Raw genomic sequence first — 19,557 nt, 5'->3', positions numbered from 1 at the left:
GAAACTTTTTTGTTGTTTCTTTATGAGCCAGAAACGGCCATCAAAAGATCATTTGAGGTATGCTCACTCACTTTTGAGCCATCGAGCATGGCTTTTAACATCGACCAAGGTTTAAACTACCATCACCCTGGTATTTTGCATACAGGACGATGCATTAATGCGTGCTCCGTCCATCTAAGGGACGTTGAACTGGAGGACATGAAGCCAGAAGACCAGTCTGACATCACTGGTCATTAGTGGACGTTAGAAATATCACGGTGTCTTTTTTTTATTTTTATTTTTTTGGTATACCAGGTTGAGGCTTGTGTGAGAGCTAATGCACAGAAACATATAACAAAGCAGGAGATCTGTGGAAGGGAGAGGTGGGGTACATGGGGTCAACAAGATGGACACTTCAGGGAATTTCAGGAAGGAAAACAGGGAATTTGAAGAGGGTGGGTTTGGGATGGATTAACGGGTGTAGAAAAGATCAAGATTTTGGATGGGGGAAGATATGAGATGCTGGTGAACAGCTGTTTTGAAGACTTGGAGGGAGGAGTGGGATTGAAGAGAGTGTGGGAGTTTGCTCCAGAGGCAGGAAAAAAAAAAGAGGAATGAAAGGGTGAAGGTGAACAGTGATTCTTGATTTTGGTAGTTTTGCCAGAAAGGGGATTTTGGCAGACTCTGAGGAAATATAGGGGAAACAAATCACAGACAGAGTAAGGGGGCAAAGCTGGAGAGGAGATGGTAGAAGACAGAAAGACCACCGACCTGCCTCCAATGAGAGAGTGAGAGACCCAAAGACTCATCTTCATTGCAGGAGATACCAATGATCCTTAAAGCCTTGGTTTCCACAGCATGAAGTCAAGCTAGGTTTGAGGCAGGAGCACCACCCAAGAGGAGGGAGCAGTACTCCATCATACTGCAGATGAAAGCTTTGTCAATGGTTTGAAGCTCAGGTGTGCCAAGGAAGGATTTTGCACGACGGAGGATGCCCAGTCGACGACTGGCTTTGGAGGCCAGGTTGGAGATGTGGCTTTCCCAGGAAAGATCGTGGCAGATAATGAGACCCAAAAGTTTGAATGAAAGGACTTTTTCAAGGGGATTGTTGAGAAAGTAGATGTTTGGGGAGCGGGGGGGGGGGGTGGTTCCAGATGTTCCTTTCGGAGAGACATGGTGTTTCACAAAGTTTAGTCGCGTAATTGCACTTTATAATAAATTGTATCGATTCATGCAATGGTAAAATGTCAGGCCTGGCCAGATAGTTCTCGAAAGACCTGTCAGAACCGTTCCTTCTGGGCGACCATTAAGGAAGAAAAAGAAGATCATTCCCATGATTACATCAGTGTCTAAACTGAAACTCGAGTTGCACGGTAACCTTTGTCTGATCATATGTAGAAAAGAGATTTGTGTAACAAGTGTTTGAGAGTCCAACAACTTTTCAGGCTGAACTTCGTCTCTTCCTTTATTGGTATCCGGCGGCACCAGTGACGTTGGATTTGACATGATGGATATTTGCACTCTATTCAGAATATGTGAAACTGATATCCAGCAAATTCTGTTTATATTTAATTCAGTGCAATTTTAATTCCCACTCTTAAGCTGGATGTAAAATCAAAACGCTTCCACAAAAATGTTACCTTTCTGCCCTTGGCTTGAGCTCTTGAATCCGATGGCACGTCTGCCAATTCACTTGCTGCCGTTTCCGAACGTTTGACAGAGCCTGGTTTCGAACCTGGATGGTCTCTCTGCTTTCTACCACCTCCTTTCTGGTCTTGCTCCCTCTGCTCTTTCCATCCTTTCCACCCTCACCTTTCTGCAGGGCACACACGGTGCACCATTAACCCGTACTGGTGAAATTACGAAACTACCTAAATCCAGGATCACTGCTCCCCTACACTCATTTGTTCCTCTCTTTTCTTGTCTGTGGAACGAACTTCTACATCCTCTTCAATATCATTCTTCCCTCCAGGTCTTCAGGACAGCTGTTCACCACCATCTCAGATCATCCCAAATCTGACACCATGATCTTTTCTACCCTTGTCAATCCCACCCCAATCCCTCCTTCCAAATTTCCAGTTCTCCCTCCTGAGAGTTCTCTTCTGTATCCAACTTGGCCACCCCATGCATCCTTTCCTGACCCACAATCCTCCCCACACCCATTGTTTGTGCAAGCCTCCCTCTGTCTTGTCATTCAACTCCACTGTTAGTGTCCCTCCCCACTCCCCACTCCTCTCTCTTTCTCTATCTCTCTCTATCTCTGTTCCTTTTGGCCTGCTACATTCTGATCCATTCAGTGTACTTGTTCTTACACGAGCCTTGACTCTATATTATAAGCACGTAATGACAACTCATCGTGCCTTTGTAGAATATTCTCTGAACCTAATTCACCTGTTCATAAACATTTTCTACAGAACTTGTATGAAAGCATCAAGAACGAACCATTTAAGATCCCAGAAGATGACGGAAATGATCTCACCTTGACCTTCTTCAATCCGGATCGAGAAGGCTGGCTACTCAAGCTCGGTGAGATGATGCAATGTGGTTTTAGTATCTCTCATGTTGAATCAAGAGGTGTTTTCACTCTATTGCCTAACAGGAAAGAATCATTTTTAGTCATGGTTACATTTAAGTCAAGGGCAGGATTTCTCGGTGTCAGTGCGCTTGCCTTTTAACTTCCTGTGGGCTCGGTGATGGCATGGATGGTGTGCTGGCTGTCTTGTCCACAGTTATGTGGAAGTTGTATCGTACAGTTTCTATCTACTGGATGAAATAAATATGAAGGAGGTATAAGGCATTAAGGATTTAAATTTTGTTCGGGAAAAAAAATTCCTTGTGACATTGGATGCATGATTTAGTGTACCTTTCAGTTCACAGCTCTCAATGTTTCTTACACCATGGCCTTCCTTAAGACAAGAAAAGTTTTGTAAGATGTTTTGGTTTTATCGGTCTTTGGCTTGTTCGGGGCAATGTATTTATCTATACTAAAATGGCAGAATTTTTACATTCCTCCCATACCCCTTCTCCCTCTCTGTATACCACATCATTCCCCCATCTATCCATCCGTCCACATATATTGAGGCAGCAATGGCATCAGACATAATCATGATCAGATATCGACAACAAATCTGTTCTTCCATAATATAATATAATATCCTAATCCAATACAAATATGTTTAGCCATAACAGAGTATCTATAATCCGATACCAATGTGTTCATCTATTATAAGAGAGTGAGGTAAGTGGCATGCCATTGCAAATCCCCACATGTCTCACCTAAAGCAAAGTTGAAAGATTGCATGAAGTTCCATCAGGAATAACTTTCATCAAATTTAGAGTTAATAAATTCACCAATATCAAATTTAGATTTCCAAATTCACCAATACCCAATTTAGAGTTAATAAATTCACCAATATCAAATTTAGATTTCCAAATTCACCAATACCCAATTTGGAGTTATCAAATTCACCAATATCAAATTTAGATTTCCAAATTCACCAATACCCAATTTGGAGTTATCAAATTCACCAATATCAAATTTAGATTTCCAAATTCACCAATACCCAATTTAGAGTTATCAAATTCACCAATATCAAATTTAGAGTTCCAAATTCACCAATACCCAATTTAGAGTTCTCAAATTCACCAATATCAAATTTAGAGTTAATAAATTCACCAATATCAAATTTAGATTTCCAAATTCACCAATATCAAATTTAGAGTTATCAAATTCACCAATATCAAATTTAGATTTCCAAATTCACCAATACCCAATTTGGAGTTATCAAATTCACCAATATCAAATTTAGATTTCCAAATTCACCAATACCCAATTTAGAGTTATCAAATTCACCAATATCAAATTTAGAGTTCCAAATTCACCAATACCCAATTTAGAGTTCTCAAATTCACCAATATCAAATTTAGAGTTAATAAATTCACCAATATCAAATTTAGATTTCTAAATTCACCAATAACCATTTTTGAGTTATCAAATTCACCAATATCAAATTTAATGTTATCAAATTCACCAATAACCATTTTTGAGTTATCAAATTCACCAATAACCAATTATGAGTTGTCAAATTCACCAACATCAAATTTAGAGTTAATAAATTCACCAATATCAAATTTTGAGTTATCAAACTCGCCAATATCAAATTTAGAGTTAAAAAGTTTTTCCCGTCATTTTAACCCTTGTGACCCGAAGTCCCCACTCCCTGGGACATGACCTGGGGGTCAAACCTCCAAAAATCGTTACATATGTAATGCATCCCCCAATGTTGATTTAATTTACAAAACTTCAATTTTAAAAAGTTTTAAAATTTGCTCGTAATTGCATTTTTCGGCATCTGACCTTTGTACCCCGCCCCATGAGTGGAGCCAAAAAATAAAGATGCCTTACAAAATCGTTTCAACCTAATAATAAACATAGACAATGTCCCAAGGAGATAGTGTGACGGACGGACAGACAGATAGACAGACAGACGGAGCCGATTACAATATCCCCCCGTTTTTGGGAAGTTTTTTTTTTTTTCTCGAAAAATCATCTGGATAACCAGTTTATGTATAAATCTATAACATTATCATAATCAAGTACAAGTCTGTTTATCTACAACATAACATTCATGTCTCATAGTTCTGTATATCTATTCTGTTTGTCATCAGGTGGTCGGATAAAAACCTGGAAAAGACGATGGTTCATTCTTACAGACAACTGTCTTTACTACTTTGAATATACCACGGTGAGAAACACTGATTAAGAAAGACAAAGATGACTCGACATCCAATTCATCTCTCCTAACAATTTGGATCTTTTTCTTCTGTTTTTTACACACTTACAGGACAAAGAGCCCAGAGGAATTATACCATTGGAAAACCTGTCTATTCGGGAGGTTGAAGACCCCAAGAAACCTGTAAGATAATCCCCTTCACATCATTTTGACGTTGTGGACAAAATAAGAAGCTGAGACCGTAAACACCTCCAGTGGTATAACCTGTAGGGTGACAATAGAGCAAGCAGAAACTATACTCTGCCTATAGACATCCTCATGTCTGCCCCTGAAAACAAATTGGCTTTTTTACTTCCCCTGCACCTTGTCTTTGTTCTTATACTTCCTCGATGAACAGAACTGCTTTGAATTATTCCTGCCAAACACGAGGGGCCAAATGATCAAGGCATGCAAGACAGACGCAGAAGGCAAGGTCGTGGAGGGCAACCACGAGGTGTATCGGATCTCTGCTCCCACGCACGAGGAGAAAGAGTCTTGGATTAACAGTATAAGGTACAATGTGTAAAAATTCCTCTTCATTTGTTCACTGAGTACATGTGACTGTCAGCAAGGAAACCGGTCCATAAAATGCATCCATACATCTTTACCGGGATTGTGCCCTTATTGGTTTCAAGAAGCACGCCAAAACAAGCCCAGGCCAGACACGAACCCTGTCACCACAGCACTGGCTAAAAAGCTAGGATAGCAAGATAAGATTGGGTCAGACCCACACGAGAGGATATGAGAGACAAAGCAAATCACAACCGATTAAACCTTTCTCCCAAGTACACAGAGGGCATACAGAAGTAGAATATCTCTGTTAACAAGAGGGGATTGCATGATGGCTGAGAGGTACGCACACTCGCCTCTGAGCTGTCTTACCTGGGTTTGTACGCACACTCGCCTCTGAGCTGTCTCACCTGGGTTTGAATCCCGACCCAGCTATGAACCGTCATCCCAGTGTGTCACAGGTAAGGTCATTCATCAATGTGTGTGCCGTCCCTCTGATGGACGTTAAACTGGGCGTCCCGTCTGCGGCATTAGTTGGTGGACGTTAAAGATCCCACGGTGTTGTTTGTGAAAAGTAGGCTGGCTCTTGCCGGCACCCTGGACAAGTTACAAATTTCTTCCCTGACTTCTTGGGTCAGAGTTGCCAGCTGATCAGGATTGTAGTTGTAACTGCTTCGGCAACAACAGCACTCTGCTTAAGGCATGGCACATGATGATGATGATGATGCTGATGATGATGATGATGATGATGATGATGATGATGATGTCAGCAAGAGGCTTTGCCAGCTGTGGAGCACAACTGTGAGTGTTGACAGGTGTGAGGTGTCTAAGCTTTTGTTCCCATTTCTTTCCTATCTGAGCACGGCTCGACTGAGCCACTCACTTCGTGAGGCTTTGGTAGTGCTGCAGACGTCCTTCGGACACTCTCTGCATTATAATGAACACCTACAACATTGCATTGTACATTTGCCGTCAGGGCAAAGATGCCTAACAAAATCATTTCAACCTAATAATAAACCTAGACAATGTCCCAAGATGTTTAAAAGATAACGATTTCAGTAACTTTTTCAAACATTGTATTTCGGTTTGGATGCCGATAACTTAATATGAGCAACACTTCTACCTTTGGGTTTTAACCAATTAGTTATGGTTCGAGGAGGGAGGCGTTAAGCGTTTAGTGTTTGTGTCCGTGCGTGCGTGTCCTGCTTTTTGAAAAATAAATTTTTTCCCCATTATTTAATTTAAATTTTTACTGTTAAATTTTTCCATTATTTAATTTTTCTTTTTACTGTTAAATTTTTCCATTTTTTTCTTTTTACTGTTAAATTTTTCAATTTTATCATTCCAATTATTTTATCATTCCAATTTACAATCGATTTTTTTATTATTTAATTATTTTATTTATTTCTTTTAATATATATATTTTAATTTAATTAATTTTCCTCATTTGCTTTTTTCCAATTTTCAATTATTTTATTTTTGTAATATTTAATTTTTCCATATTTTTTTTTCTTTTCTTTACCGTTCCCAGAGGGAGGCATTAAGTGTTTAGTCTTGGTGGCTGTGGTGTCCTGCTTTTTGGAAAAAAAAATCGTATTGCTTGTAGTCATGAGGCAGAATTTCAAGTGCTATCAATTGGCTTATATTACAAGTTGTCTATATCGGGACCCATCAGCGATCTGTGATTGTAGCCCTCTATAGTTACATATGAAATGAAAATGATCACAGCCCTCTTTGACCTCGTTCTCTTTGGCCTAGTTTCAGCCCTGCAGGCCTCCAATTTCAGTCCTTATTTTAGCTTTGGAAACATGAACCTCTTTCTGACGTCATCATGGTCACAACACAACATCAGCTATATCTGTATTCGATTAATCTGTGCCATTATAATACTTGCTCCTCTCTCCCGCACCCCCAATCTCTCTGAATACAGAGCATGCATCAGCAAAGACCCCTTCTATGACATGCTTGCCAAACGTAAGAAGAAGATTTCCAAAAGCAAAAGCTTTGCGTGAGCAAGGCAGGAAGGTCGTTTCAAGTGACCTTTCCTTGATACTTTGGGTGTGTTAAAACTGTAACCGCTGGATCCCTCGAGTGGTCACACTTCGTAATGACTAAGGAGATGTGACATGAAGGGGGGAAAAGCGCAGAGGAGGTCGAAGAAACGGGAGAGAATTCAGGTGTGGCTTTCGTGGCTCAGATGTTGCCGAGTGGGTCAGAGACTTGCACTTTGATGAGGAAATGCATCGGTTTGCATAGTTCAAACCAGTTGCGACAAAGGGAAGTTGTGCTAACTTTGCGCATGGTTTTGTTGCATGAACACGGAGGCCATTTTGAATATGGTGAATTTACATTTTCCTTTCACGTGGCATCGGTATGTATATATGTATAATTGTTTATGTATAATATCCTCCGCATGCATCCAAGCGAGGAGGCCTCGCGACGAGGATGCCCAGGCATTGTGTCGCGCACCTTTCCGGCTGGTACGGTTTCGAGATCAAAGCTACCCTTGTGAATTTTGGGGATGCTTCTGTAAGGGTACTCAGCCATTTCTGTCTCAAGTGAAAAAGCCATTGGCTAAACCTAGAGCCACAGGTAGGCGATCTGCCTCGGGTCTCATAGCTCTGGATTAATCAAGGGGTCTGAAGGGGAGCAGGGATGACCTGGTATGCGGGGGTGTCGAAAGAGGCGAGGGTATCGAACATGTCACGATTCCGAAAAGGAAGATTCCGTGTGACACTGGTGTCATGCGTAACAAATGTCCGACGTAACACACAGCAATACGAGTCAGACAAAATGAGCAGAAGATACCCAGATAGCGTGTTATATTGATACCTGAGGTTCCATGCTCACTTCACGTGCATCGCAATTTATACAAGCTGCCTGTGCTGGTCACGTTTGTTGCTTTTCAAATGCGGACAACTCTATGCTTGTGATTGTGCAATTGTTTTTCAAGAACCTTCCTTTAACCCCTTTCGTTCTTCTTCCCAAGATTTTTTTTTCCCCAAGGAAGCGGTGTTTATTCTCAAAAAAAAAAAAAATCCATCAAGATAGCCATCAGCCTTTGCCACTTGGCCACCATGGTGAAAACCTGTGGAAGTGGGTTGTGAATTAGGGGTTCCACAATGGATGAGCATTTGGAGTAGAACACCAGACTGGGATCTGGGGGGATGTGGGCTCAAATGCAGCTCCTGACAGTTAAGGTTTTGGATCGTCCAAAGGGATGGCTCATAGTTACCGCCCTTGACCTGCATTCGAGCCTAGTCTGACTTTTATTCTTGACTAGTCGATAAACTATGAGATCGGTGCTTCACAGGCTGGGCGACGAGTGCGCCGTCCCTCATGGGAGACGTTCAGCTGGGTCTCTGGTCTGCTAGCATTAGCTGGTGGATGTAAAAGATCTCATGGTGCCTTTCGACAAAGTGCAGGTGATTTATTGCCGTCATAACGGCCAAAAAAACATTTCCTGTCCGAATTAGCTGAGCAACTAAATTAAAATTAGCTGATCCCCATTATCTACCATGGACCACAAGTGAGAAGGTAATCCTCCTTGATATCAACAACAACAACAATTTGAATTTGAACTTCTCTAAAATAAGGAAGGCTCAAAAGGATTACCTTCTCATATTGGATCATCAATAAAAAATCCCAGCTGGCTCACTCATGAGCTTTCGGGAGGGCTTAATCCAGCTATGCCTGGTGGTGTCTTGGGATCCTCTGGTTCTGAGTTCAAATCTTGCTCTCTGTTGAATTAATACCAGGTGGGGTTGACTCAGCCTGTTATCCTTCTGAGGTTGGCAAAATGAGTACCAGCTTCCTGGGGATGATTGAGCCATTTGAGTATCCTGTGTTGGAGTGGCGACCTGTCCAGGATTGTGCCCAATTGCCCACGAGACTGCTTTGGCAACACTGATGCTCTGCAGAGTGTGGTCCCAATGTATTTGGAGTTTTTTGGGGGGGATTTAATCCAGCTGGTCAATTGTAGAATGTATGCGTTTGACCACGTGTAGTAGACTGACACCAGTCTCGACATTATGGTTGACTTCAATGCCCCCAGGGGGGGACAGAATGGGCAATAAAATGTTACAAATCATAAGGAAGTCACACCTAAACTTTTCCAAAATGAGTAATCAAAAAGTGTTATGGTTATCTAATCTTAAAACCCATTCCCATTGTAAAACCAGAGCAAAGGAGTATGGAATTGGGGAATTCAGGCCTGCTTAGTGTTTGCTCACTCTCATTGGTCATCCAAGGACGACACAATTTGGTCTTGTTCAGTTGCCTGGACCATTCGAAAAAAATGCTTATGAAAACAACCAACTTGCTCGTGGTGGCCAATCGATGACCAGCCATCAGTTTGAAATCTTATGCTATTAAACTTCCCTTGTATGGCTGCGTCGGCAACAGCCTTCAGATGAATGGCAGACCCTAGGTCTGAATCCAATTGTAGACATTACGGAAACGGTGTTATTGCATGCAAATAAACATACATTTTGGAGTAACAATGCAAGTTCTTCCATTGGAAAAGTGAAAGTCAATGAGAATGTATGGCGCGAAATAATGGTTGCCCTTAATGATGGAATAAAGACAATGCAACGCAAAGTTGTACTTTAATTTTAGTACCTTGTGTTGTGGTCCTCTTTCTCGAAACAAATCCCGCACAACGTTGCCATTTTGGACTGGCAACCGACATGACGACCGTTCCGCTTCGAGATGTATGACTGTGGACCACCACCCACAAGGGGTGGTGCTTAATGATCATGTGGATTTTCACAAGTTCATAATATTTTATGTGGTGGTGTGATAGGCTGAGAAGATGGCCTAGAAGTACACACACTCGCCTCTAAGCTGTCTTGCCTGGGTTTGAATCCCGACCCAGATACACACTGTTATCCTGGTGTTTTACAGGCAAGGTCATTCATCATTGTGTTTGCAGTCCTATGTGTGGACGTTAAACGGGAATCCCATCTGCCTACATTAGTTGGTGGATGTTAAAGATCTCATGGTATCCTTCATGAAGACTATAATTGGGGACGATCTGTGATTGTGGTAAACAGCAGTTTTGAAGATCTGGAGGGAGGAATGAGATTAAAGAGAACGTGGAAGTTGGTTTCATAGGTGGGGGAAAAAGAGGATCCAGATGGTATTCATATTCATAGAATACATACCCCACACATAGAATACATACGCTATTTATAGAATACATACCCCACGCAGTCTTGAGAAGAACTTGGTGCGAGCCAACTCTCTTGTCATCGAACCAACTCAAATCCACTTAGTTTTGTCATAACTCATCCACAAACTTTTGAGATATGATGATATATGTACTTTTTAAATCTATCTCTCAATTTTACAAATTGGGCCTATGTTGACATTTTGACCTCAAAAATAATTTGTGGTTGAATTCAGTGACGTCATATACAAATCCTCTTCAAATTTCAAGTCAATCATATTAAAAAAATGACAATTTAGACAATTGGCCGATGTTGACCTCAAAAATAATTGAAGGTTGAATTAAGTGAGCTGATATGAAAGTCTTTGTCAACTTTCATATGACTGACTTGATATTTGAACATTTTTTGAAATTTTGGCTGATGTTGACCTTTTGGCCTATTTTGACCTCAAACATAGTTGGTGGTTAAATTCCTTGACTTGAGATATGCAAATCCTCTTCAAATCTCTTGTCAATCTTGTGAAAATTGAGGATTTTAGAAAATTGGCGGATGTTGACCTTTGGTCTCTGTTGACCTCAAGAGTGACCGCTATATCACATGGTCATGTAACATGTGGTAAAGTTTTAATTTCCTCTGCTGAACGGTTTTCGATGTACGCTCTTAATAAAATGCAGACACTTAGGAGGTACGTATGACATATGTTCGCGACCAATCGCTTCACTCCGCTTTTCGATTTTCACGAGTGCAGGGTAACAAATGAGTGGAGTTTAGCAGTGATCCTGACTTTTAGGAGTTTCACCAGAAGAGGTTCGATGCCGAACGCCTTGCCCGAACCGGATCACTCTACCAACTACTGATTACCTTTCCGGATCGGATGCAGTCGAGCAGCACTGCCAAGGATGTACCGGCTGGAAGGAATGGATTATCGGGAATAAAGACCCGGCGAAACTCAGATTCGAATCATGCTGGTCTTGTTCAATGGAGGAAACCAATGGAGGAAAAGACAAAGACGAGCTGGGAACATTTCTACAATTACTTATTTACAATAAGGCAGGGAAAAGCATGAGGCACAACAAAAAGGTTTATTAACCTCCGCCATCGAAGATGGACGGAGGTTATTGTTTTCACCCCTGTCTGTTTGTTTGTTACTTACGAAATCTTTAGATTTTGTAAGTATATTGATGACTTCCGTCATCTGTTTGTGTGTTTGTTTGTATGTGTGTGTCTTTGTGTGTTTGTTTGTAGGCACGATAACTCGAGAACGGAAGAAGCTACCAATGTCAAATTACACCAAGTGATTCAGGAGGGTGATGGCTTGTGCTGATTAGATTTTGGTCAAAATCGGTCAAAGGTCAAGGTCACGGTGAGGTCAAACATTCGATTTTTGATGGTTTGGTACAGAATCATCGTAGAAACTTCTGGTTTGCGGCGCGACCTTCTCTCGAGACAGCTTTTATTAGACAAGGTCAGAGGTCAAGTTGACGATTTCGTAAGTACCAGTCTATGACTGCTTGTTACTTACGAAATCTAAAGATTTTGTAAGTATATTGATGACTTCCGTCCTCTGTTTGTTTGTTTGTGTGTTTGTTTGTAGGCACGATAACTCGAACGGAAGAAGCTACCAATGTCAAATTACACCACGTGATTCAGGAGGGTAATGGCTAGCGCTGATTACATTTTGGTCAAAATCGGTCAAATGTCAAGGTCACAGTGAGGTCAAACATTCGATTTTTGATGGTTTGGTACAGAATCATCGTAGAAACTTCTGGTTTGCGTCGCTACCTTCTCTAGAGACAGCTTTTATTAGACAAGGTCAGAGGTCAAGTTGAAGATTTCGTAAGTACCAGACTATGACTGCTGGTTTGTTTGTTTGTTTGTGAACAGTATTACGGAAAAAAACTCCTGGACGGATTTTGACGAAACTTGGTGGGGGGATTAGTTATGGTCCAAGGATCATGCCATTAGATTTTGGACTTTGTCTAAAGTCTAATATGGCCGCTATCGCGGCCATTTTGAAAAAAATATTTGAATTTTTCTTTTTGCATTTCGACATGTTTTAAGTGATTGCCAACCCCCAAAAAATTAATTTGTTCGAGAAAACAAAAACAGGAAATTTTGCAACTTTTTTTCAAAAAAATTTCGATTATATTTGAATTTTTGTTTGTGCATTTCTACATGTTTTAAGTGATTTCCAACCAAAAAAAAAAATTGTTAGAGAAAAAAAAAAATAGAAAATTTTGATACTTTTTTTCAAAAAAATTTCGATTTTATTTGAAAAGATTTTTTTTTTTTTGCATTTCTACATGTTTTAAGTGATTTCCAACCCCTCCCCCCCCCCAAAAAAAAAAATTTGTGAGAGAAAAAAAACAAGAAATTTTGCAACTTTTTTTTCAAAAAAAATTCGATTTTTTTTTTTTTGGGCATTTCTACATGCGCGTCGATCTCGTTTAGTTTATTCAATCGTGGTTCAGTAGAGTCTGATCCGTTTTGACCTACAATGAATAGGATATCAGGTTCACTTAAGTGACCCAGCAGAATTGGCGGCGGAGGTTTTGCACTCTACCGAGGCTCCCCCTCTAGTTCGGTATGTAGAGCAGGGGAAAGATGAGAGAGGTGTGGTGCGGCAATTTTACAAGCAACTTACAGAAGCGGACACAGTGTAGACTTGACACGAGATTAATAAAAGCAATAACAATCACAACAATGAAGATCTTATGCAGGCTTATCTAACGGACAGGCGCCAACACACTCAGACACACACTCAGACAAAGTAAACCCAATGAAAAAAAAGTAACCTTTTGCAGCCATGGAGGGAGGGATTTGGTCATAGTTTTTGGTATCTGAGAGTTTCGAGGGAAGGGATGCTCCGTGGTGCGGCGCCCAACAAAAGCTGTGCAGTTCAGTCCACAGCCGCACATGCGGTAATCGTGTCTGGCGGAGTTCAAAGAGGCGAGAGTTGAGTAGTAGGCAGGACCAGATTAGAGGCTTGGTCGAGGTCGTGTGGGCGAGGACCAGTACAGTAGGCGGGCCGTCGAGGCGAGACATAGGCAGAGCCAAGCAGCTGGAACACTTTCACAACTCGCAATTCTCTTCAACCTCCCTAACTTCTTCACAATTCCAACGACAACGACCAAACAACTTGCAATTCTCACTCAACCTCTCCAACGACACGCAAAACCAACTCGACAACCAACTTCCCACACCACTCTGAGGAATGCTCCGGACTTTATAGATCAAGGAGCTCGGGGAGGAGCCATGGCGAAACGTCATTGTCCGATCCGAGCATCCCGATTGGACCGGGCCTTCATGTGGTCTGCCCTTCTGGGCGGGGTTTTGGCCAGACGCCGGTGTGGCCCGCCCATGCCGCACGTGTCTGGGTTTGGAAAGGTGGAAGCCGATGCGGCTTTCATAGGGAACTTCGGGATTCTGCCTCAGAAAAAGAGATTCCGGATACAGTGGGTAGTCAGTGGTACACTATCGTAAAGCGAGATGAGGGTGCGAGGCAATTCACCTCAGAAAATAAATGAGGAAGAGTGGGAAGTGGAATGGAGGGGAAAATGATTGAATAAAATAAAAGGGAAGAAATGATTTATTAATCCTAACTATAGCCCATCGCAACACACTCCCTCGTATTCCCACGAGACAAAAGGTAGGGACCTAACTACACGTATATTAATGAAATAACTGATTCGGGACAACTGTATGTTGTCTGCATAACGGTTCCGAGAACCGTAACAATATTAACTTGTTCTGAACCGGTTTTATGTTGTAAATCACCATTGAAATGCAAAAACGTGGGTTTTTCTTCAAATAGTGTGTTATAGCTTGTGGTGAGCAAAACAGCACATTTTACACAAGAAACCTTTTTCATGCAAAAAGGAACTTATTTTCCAAACACAAACATTTTTCACAACACCTTAACTTGATCTGAACCCGTTTTGTTGTTCTAAATCACTATCCCGATGCAGAAACGTGTTTTTCATCTTGCAAAAACCGTCATATTTACCTTACACAAGCATTTTTTTCACACCACTTTAACTTGTTCTGAACCTGATTTTGTTGCAAATCACCATTATAATACAAACCATTTTTCATCAAATTGTTTGTATTTTAGCTTGTAATGAGCAAAACAACACACTTTACACAAGAAAGTTCTTATTTGCATAATACAAGTTTTTTTTCAAAATATATCAACTTGTTTTGAACCCGTTTTTTTTTCTAAATCACCATTCTAATGCAGAAATGTGTGTTTTCCATGAAATAGTGTGTGTTTTAGCTTTACTTGTACTGAGCAAAAAAACACATTTTACACACAAAACCAAATTCATGCAAAAACGAACTGATCTTCCGAACACTAACGTTTTTTACAACACAGTAACTTGATTTGCGCCTGTTTTTTGTTCTAAATCACCAAACTGATGCAGAAATGCGTGTTTTTCATGAAATAGTGTGTGTTTTAGGTTGTACTGAGCAAAAAAACACATTTTACACACAAAACATTCATGCAAAAACGAACTGATCTTCCTAACACTAACGTTTTTCACAACACAGTAACTTGATCTGCGCCTGTTTTATTTTGTTCTAAATCGCCAAACTGATGCAGAAATTCGTGTTTTTCATGAAATAGTGTATGTTTTAGGTTGTACTGAGCAAAAAAACACATTTTACACACAAAACATTCATGCAAAAACGAACTGATCTTCCTAACACTAACGTTTTTTTACAACACAGTAACTTGATCTGCGCCTGGTTTTTTTTTTCTAAATCACCAAACTGATGCAGAAATGCATGTTTTTCATGAAATAGTGTGTGTTTTAGGTTGTACTGAGCAAAAAAACACATTTTACACACAAAACATTCATGCAAAAACGAACTGATCTTCCTAACACTAACGTTTTTTTACAACACAGTAACTTGATCTGCGCCTGGTTTTTTTTTTCTAAATCACCAAACTGATGCAGAAATGCATGTTTTTCATGAAATAGTGTGTGTTTTAGGTTGTACTGAGCAAAAAAACACATTTTACACACAAAACATTCATGCAAAAACGAACTGATCTTCCTAACACTAACGTTTTTCACAGCACAGTAACTTGATCTGTGCCTGTTTTTTTGTTCTAAATCACCAAACTGATGCAGAAATGTGTGTTTTCCATGAAATAGTGTGTGTTTTAGCTTTACTTGTACTGAGCAAAAAAACACATTTTACACACAAAACATTCATGCAAAAACGAACTGATCTTCCTAACACTAACGTTTTTTCACAACACAGTAACTTGATCTGCGCCTGTTTTTTTTTTTTTGTTCTAAATCACCAAACTGATGCAGAAATGCGTGTTTTTCATGCAAAAAAAACGTTTTATTTTCCTAACATAAGCATTTTTCACAATATATTAACTTGTTCTGAACGCGTTTTTAGTTGCAAATAACCATACTGATGCAGAAATACCTTTTTCATTAAAAAAAAAGTGTATTGTAGCTTGTACGACGCCAAACACATTATATTATTTCATGCGAAGAAAACTTATTCCTTCAAAAACGGTCTTATTTGCCGAATCCACTTTTTTTTCAACACGTCGGCTCTTCCTGACTCCGATTATTGTTGGAAATCACGATTCTAATTCAGAAACACGCGTTTTACATCAAATATTGTGTATTTTGGCTTGTACTGAGCAAAACAACACATTTTACACAAGAAACCTCATTCATGCAAAAACGGTTTTACTGTATTTGCCTAATACTCTGTCTTTCATTGCAATAGCCACTGGTGGCCCCTTGTGGCCTAAAGTGCGGCCCATGACATACTCCCAATAATACACAAAAGTGAAAACATCCAGTCAATAATCCACAGTAAATGCAATCAAATTGACCCAATGGTTTGAAATGAGTGTTCCAACACGAATCATAAAAGTAACATAACTACATCGGTACATGGCACCACACAAACAATTATACTTGCAGCCCAGTTGATGACATTGAAGAAGAATATGTGGGGGCAGGGCCTAATAGGAGCCATTATGGAATCCTGTAAAGGTGGTGTGATGGCAATGATCACTGGTCCAGATACTCGCAGTCCTGACAAGAAGCATCAGTGCACGAATGGTCAGAGTTATGGCACAGACATCATACAGATACACAATTTGACTTCTTGCAGGTGCAGCTAACCACCTCCAAAATCGATCTGGGAGTGGGATATTTGGTCATTCAGCCAACGGTGAGATCGTCATCATCATCATCATCAGTAGCCCAGCCATATCCATTAGGAGATGGCGCTTGAATGACTGGAGACCGAGGACGACGATGGATACCTAATTGATAATATTGCATTGAAGAAAGTGCTGACGGAAAGCGTCTTTGGTGGGGGGTGGAACCGCTTTGTTGGGCAATGATGCCAAAAAAAAATACTCTGTGTCTTGCCTCATTTAGGTCGTTAGGAGACTGCTGCCTGTACCTTGAACAAACAAACTTTTCTAATAAGGCCTCTAAAGTGCTGCCGGAGTTGAATGAGGAGCCCAGGTCAGAGAAAGACACCTGGTAGTCCTCTTTTTCACACATCAGTGTGAAAGGTCAACGTTTTCCCTTTCCTTTGAATGAACTTGTGGAGTCGCATCCCGTGAAGACCGATTAGACTGTTTGAAACACCATCGCCAAGACTATCTCGAATTATTTATCGGTCAATAAACATCACCCGATTTTTCTATCCAGTGGAAAAGGGCAGCTTAGAGGGAATGTCTTTTGATACAGATGGCGATGATGGCAACATCAGTGTCAGGGCTGTGGATGATGATGTTTGTACTTCGGGTGAAGCAACAACCTCATGTCCGTTTCTTCACGATCACTCATGAGAGAGGGAACTCGGTGCACACTTGGAGGATTAGTCGTTTCCTACTCCGATCTCAACTCGTGACAAACAGACTGAAATCCTTCCCAGTCTCGAGTAATTGGTCGTTGCGGCCATGTTTGGAAGAAGAATTGGAAAAGCACCTCTTTGTTCTTGTCCGTGCCCTCCACTTTGTTGTTGCCATCGCCGATAGACCTCTTCCGTTGAGAAGGTACCTTCTGTGACGGCCCATAGATACTGCGGATGCTGCTTCTTCCTGAAGCATTCGAACGGTGTGCACGCTCAATGTTCTGCACACCCACGACAAAGTGGGCTCGTCAACTTCAAAACTTTTTCATCAGCCGAGTCATCATTCGGAATACAAGGGTAGCCAAATCTCCATCCACATTCATGCATATCTCTTTGCATTGTTGATGTATCACCCATCATGTTTTTTTTTTGTTTTTTTTTAATAAATAGCAATACTACTTCACCCTCTGAAGCTTTCCGGTGCAGGATACCTGCCAAACCTTGATTTTCTTCACTTTATATTATACTTAGCCTCTTGCGAGCCAAAATCATTCCTGTCTGTGGTCTTTGGGCATGACACCACAACACCTACAGCAGGCCACTCACTGCTTCTCTGATTGGCCAAGAAGAATGTCATGATGTGCTGGCATCTCTTCACTCACCAGCTCACATGACTACTCAGCAGGACAAAAAAAGTGTAAAAACTTTTTTTTTACCTCCACCACCGAAAGTAGGTGGACAGAGGTTACTTTTTCACACCTGGTTGTCCGTCTGTGAGCGGGATATCTCAAAAAGTTGTGAACGGATTTGAACCAAATTTGGTGGACTGGTTGAGAGTCTGACAAGGACAAATTGATTAGAGTTTGATGCAGATACTAAGTTTTTTTTTTAAGTAATTCTTCACCATTGAGTGAGAAGCCAAAAACGACGTGTAGTGTCGCATGAGATCTCAAAAGGTTATCCACAGATTCGGATAAAACTTGGTTGGACAGATTGGGTGTGTAACAAGGACGAATTGGTTCAAGAATGCAATGCTGAGAATGATCGCTTGACAAGCAAAAGCATTGTTTCCATGGAGACCACCATGCTGTTAAGCGTTGCCTGGTGCTCTGTTCCATTGGAGAGCTCGTTTGAATCAAGCGAGCCGCTTTGCAAAGCAACAGCATTGCTTCTGTGCAAACCGCCATGTTGTTAAGCGGTGCCGAGCATTCCGCTCCGTTGGAGAGCAAGTTTGAGTGCGTTGTATCAAGCAAGCTGCTTGGCAAGCGATAGGAAGCGGCTTGCTAACGGAACACACACCAGACACACTCCCACCCCCCGTCCCTTCGTAAACAATGGACCTTATAGAAATACCGGTACCTTAAATAAGGTAAAGAAAGTATTGGTCAGAAAACAAAAGTAAAGGCTCAAAGTCCAATTAAAACAAGCGAAAGAGGTGCAAAGCCGAACGTGAAAGAAACGCATTAAAACGTCACTTGTGTTTTCGTAATGACGTAATGACGTCATGACGTAATGACGTAATAAACGTAATGACGCAATCACGCAATGACGTAATGGCGTAACGACGTAATGCCGTAATGACGCAATGACGTAATGCCGCAATGACGCGATGACGTAATTCTGAACAACACGATCAATCACATTATACTGCCTGAATAAACCGTCGTGAGCTCTGCTTCATTATTAGGCCGACGTCCCTCTCGAAATGATGACACAATCGTGAAGAAAAACAAAAACCTCTCTTATTTCGTAGCGACCCTGTGGAAAATAAAGGAAAAAAAACTACTTTCAATCGTCTCGGGTGAATTATTAAAAATTAATTTTATCCAAATGTGTAAAAGCTCAATGACCGATACTGTTGTAATTTCAACAACGTTTGAAGAAAAAGAAAGAAAAAAAAACATCCGTGAATGAACGGTAATTTACGGAACAGCGCTCCCGCACTACACCGCTCTCTTTATCAACGCCGGTGTAGACAATACGCATTGGGAAGCAACAGCAATTGAAACAAAATCAAGTTTGAAATACAAACCTCGTCAATCTTCATGTATTATTTATTCTACAAGGCCGTGAGAGACGCACGAGGACCATAAAACGGACCACAAGTTCCGTTCCACCCGATTGGGTGATCATCCTGTATTGTATTAAACTTGATTAAAAGTCGGTTGGAGTTAACATTACTATTCATGCGGAAACGTTTCGCTACTATCGTCATCACATCGTAACGTGAGTCAAAGATGATCCGTAAAACAAACAAACAATCGCTGACGTCGACG

At 40.9% G+C, this 19,557-nt stretch overlaps 1 protein-coding gene across 6 annotated transcripts in view; it reads left to right on the top strand.

The window, feature by feature from the left end:
* The window catches only part of LOC147010080 (cytohesin-1-like), a 69,025-nt gene extending 59,148 nt beyond the window's left edge, over positions 1-9,877 (top strand). For all 6 annotated transcript variants that reach the window (XM_085863157.1, XM_085863158.1, XM_085863160.1 and 3 more), the window contains 5 exons: positions 2,394-2,505; positions 4,648-4,724; positions 4,824-4,895; positions 5,110-5,264; positions 7,192-9,877. In XM_085863157.1, coding sequence (XP_085719283.1) covers positions 2,394-2,505; positions 4,648-4,724; positions 4,824-4,895; positions 5,110-5,264; positions 7,192-7,273 — 498 coding nt within the window. In that variant the 3' untranslated portion in view covers positions 7,274-9,877. The remainder of the gene's footprint in view (positions 1-2,393; positions 2,506-4,647; positions 4,725-4,823; positions 4,896-5,109; positions 5,265-7,191) is intronic.
* The last annotated feature ends 9,680 nt before the right edge of the window (positions 9,878-19,557 follow it).

The sequence above is a fragment of the Eptatretus burgeri genome, chromosome 17 (assembly GCF_056783735.1).
Source record: "Eptatretus burgeri isolate ZD-2024b chromosome 17, Ebu_testis_v1, whole genome shotgun sequence".
Lineage (NCBI taxonomy): Eukaryota > Metazoa > Chordata > Myxini > Myxiniformes > Myxinidae > Eptatretus > Eptatretus burgeri.
The sequence above is the reverse complement of the archived record's forward strand: the minus strand, read 5'-3'. Positions and strand labels throughout refer to the sequence as shown.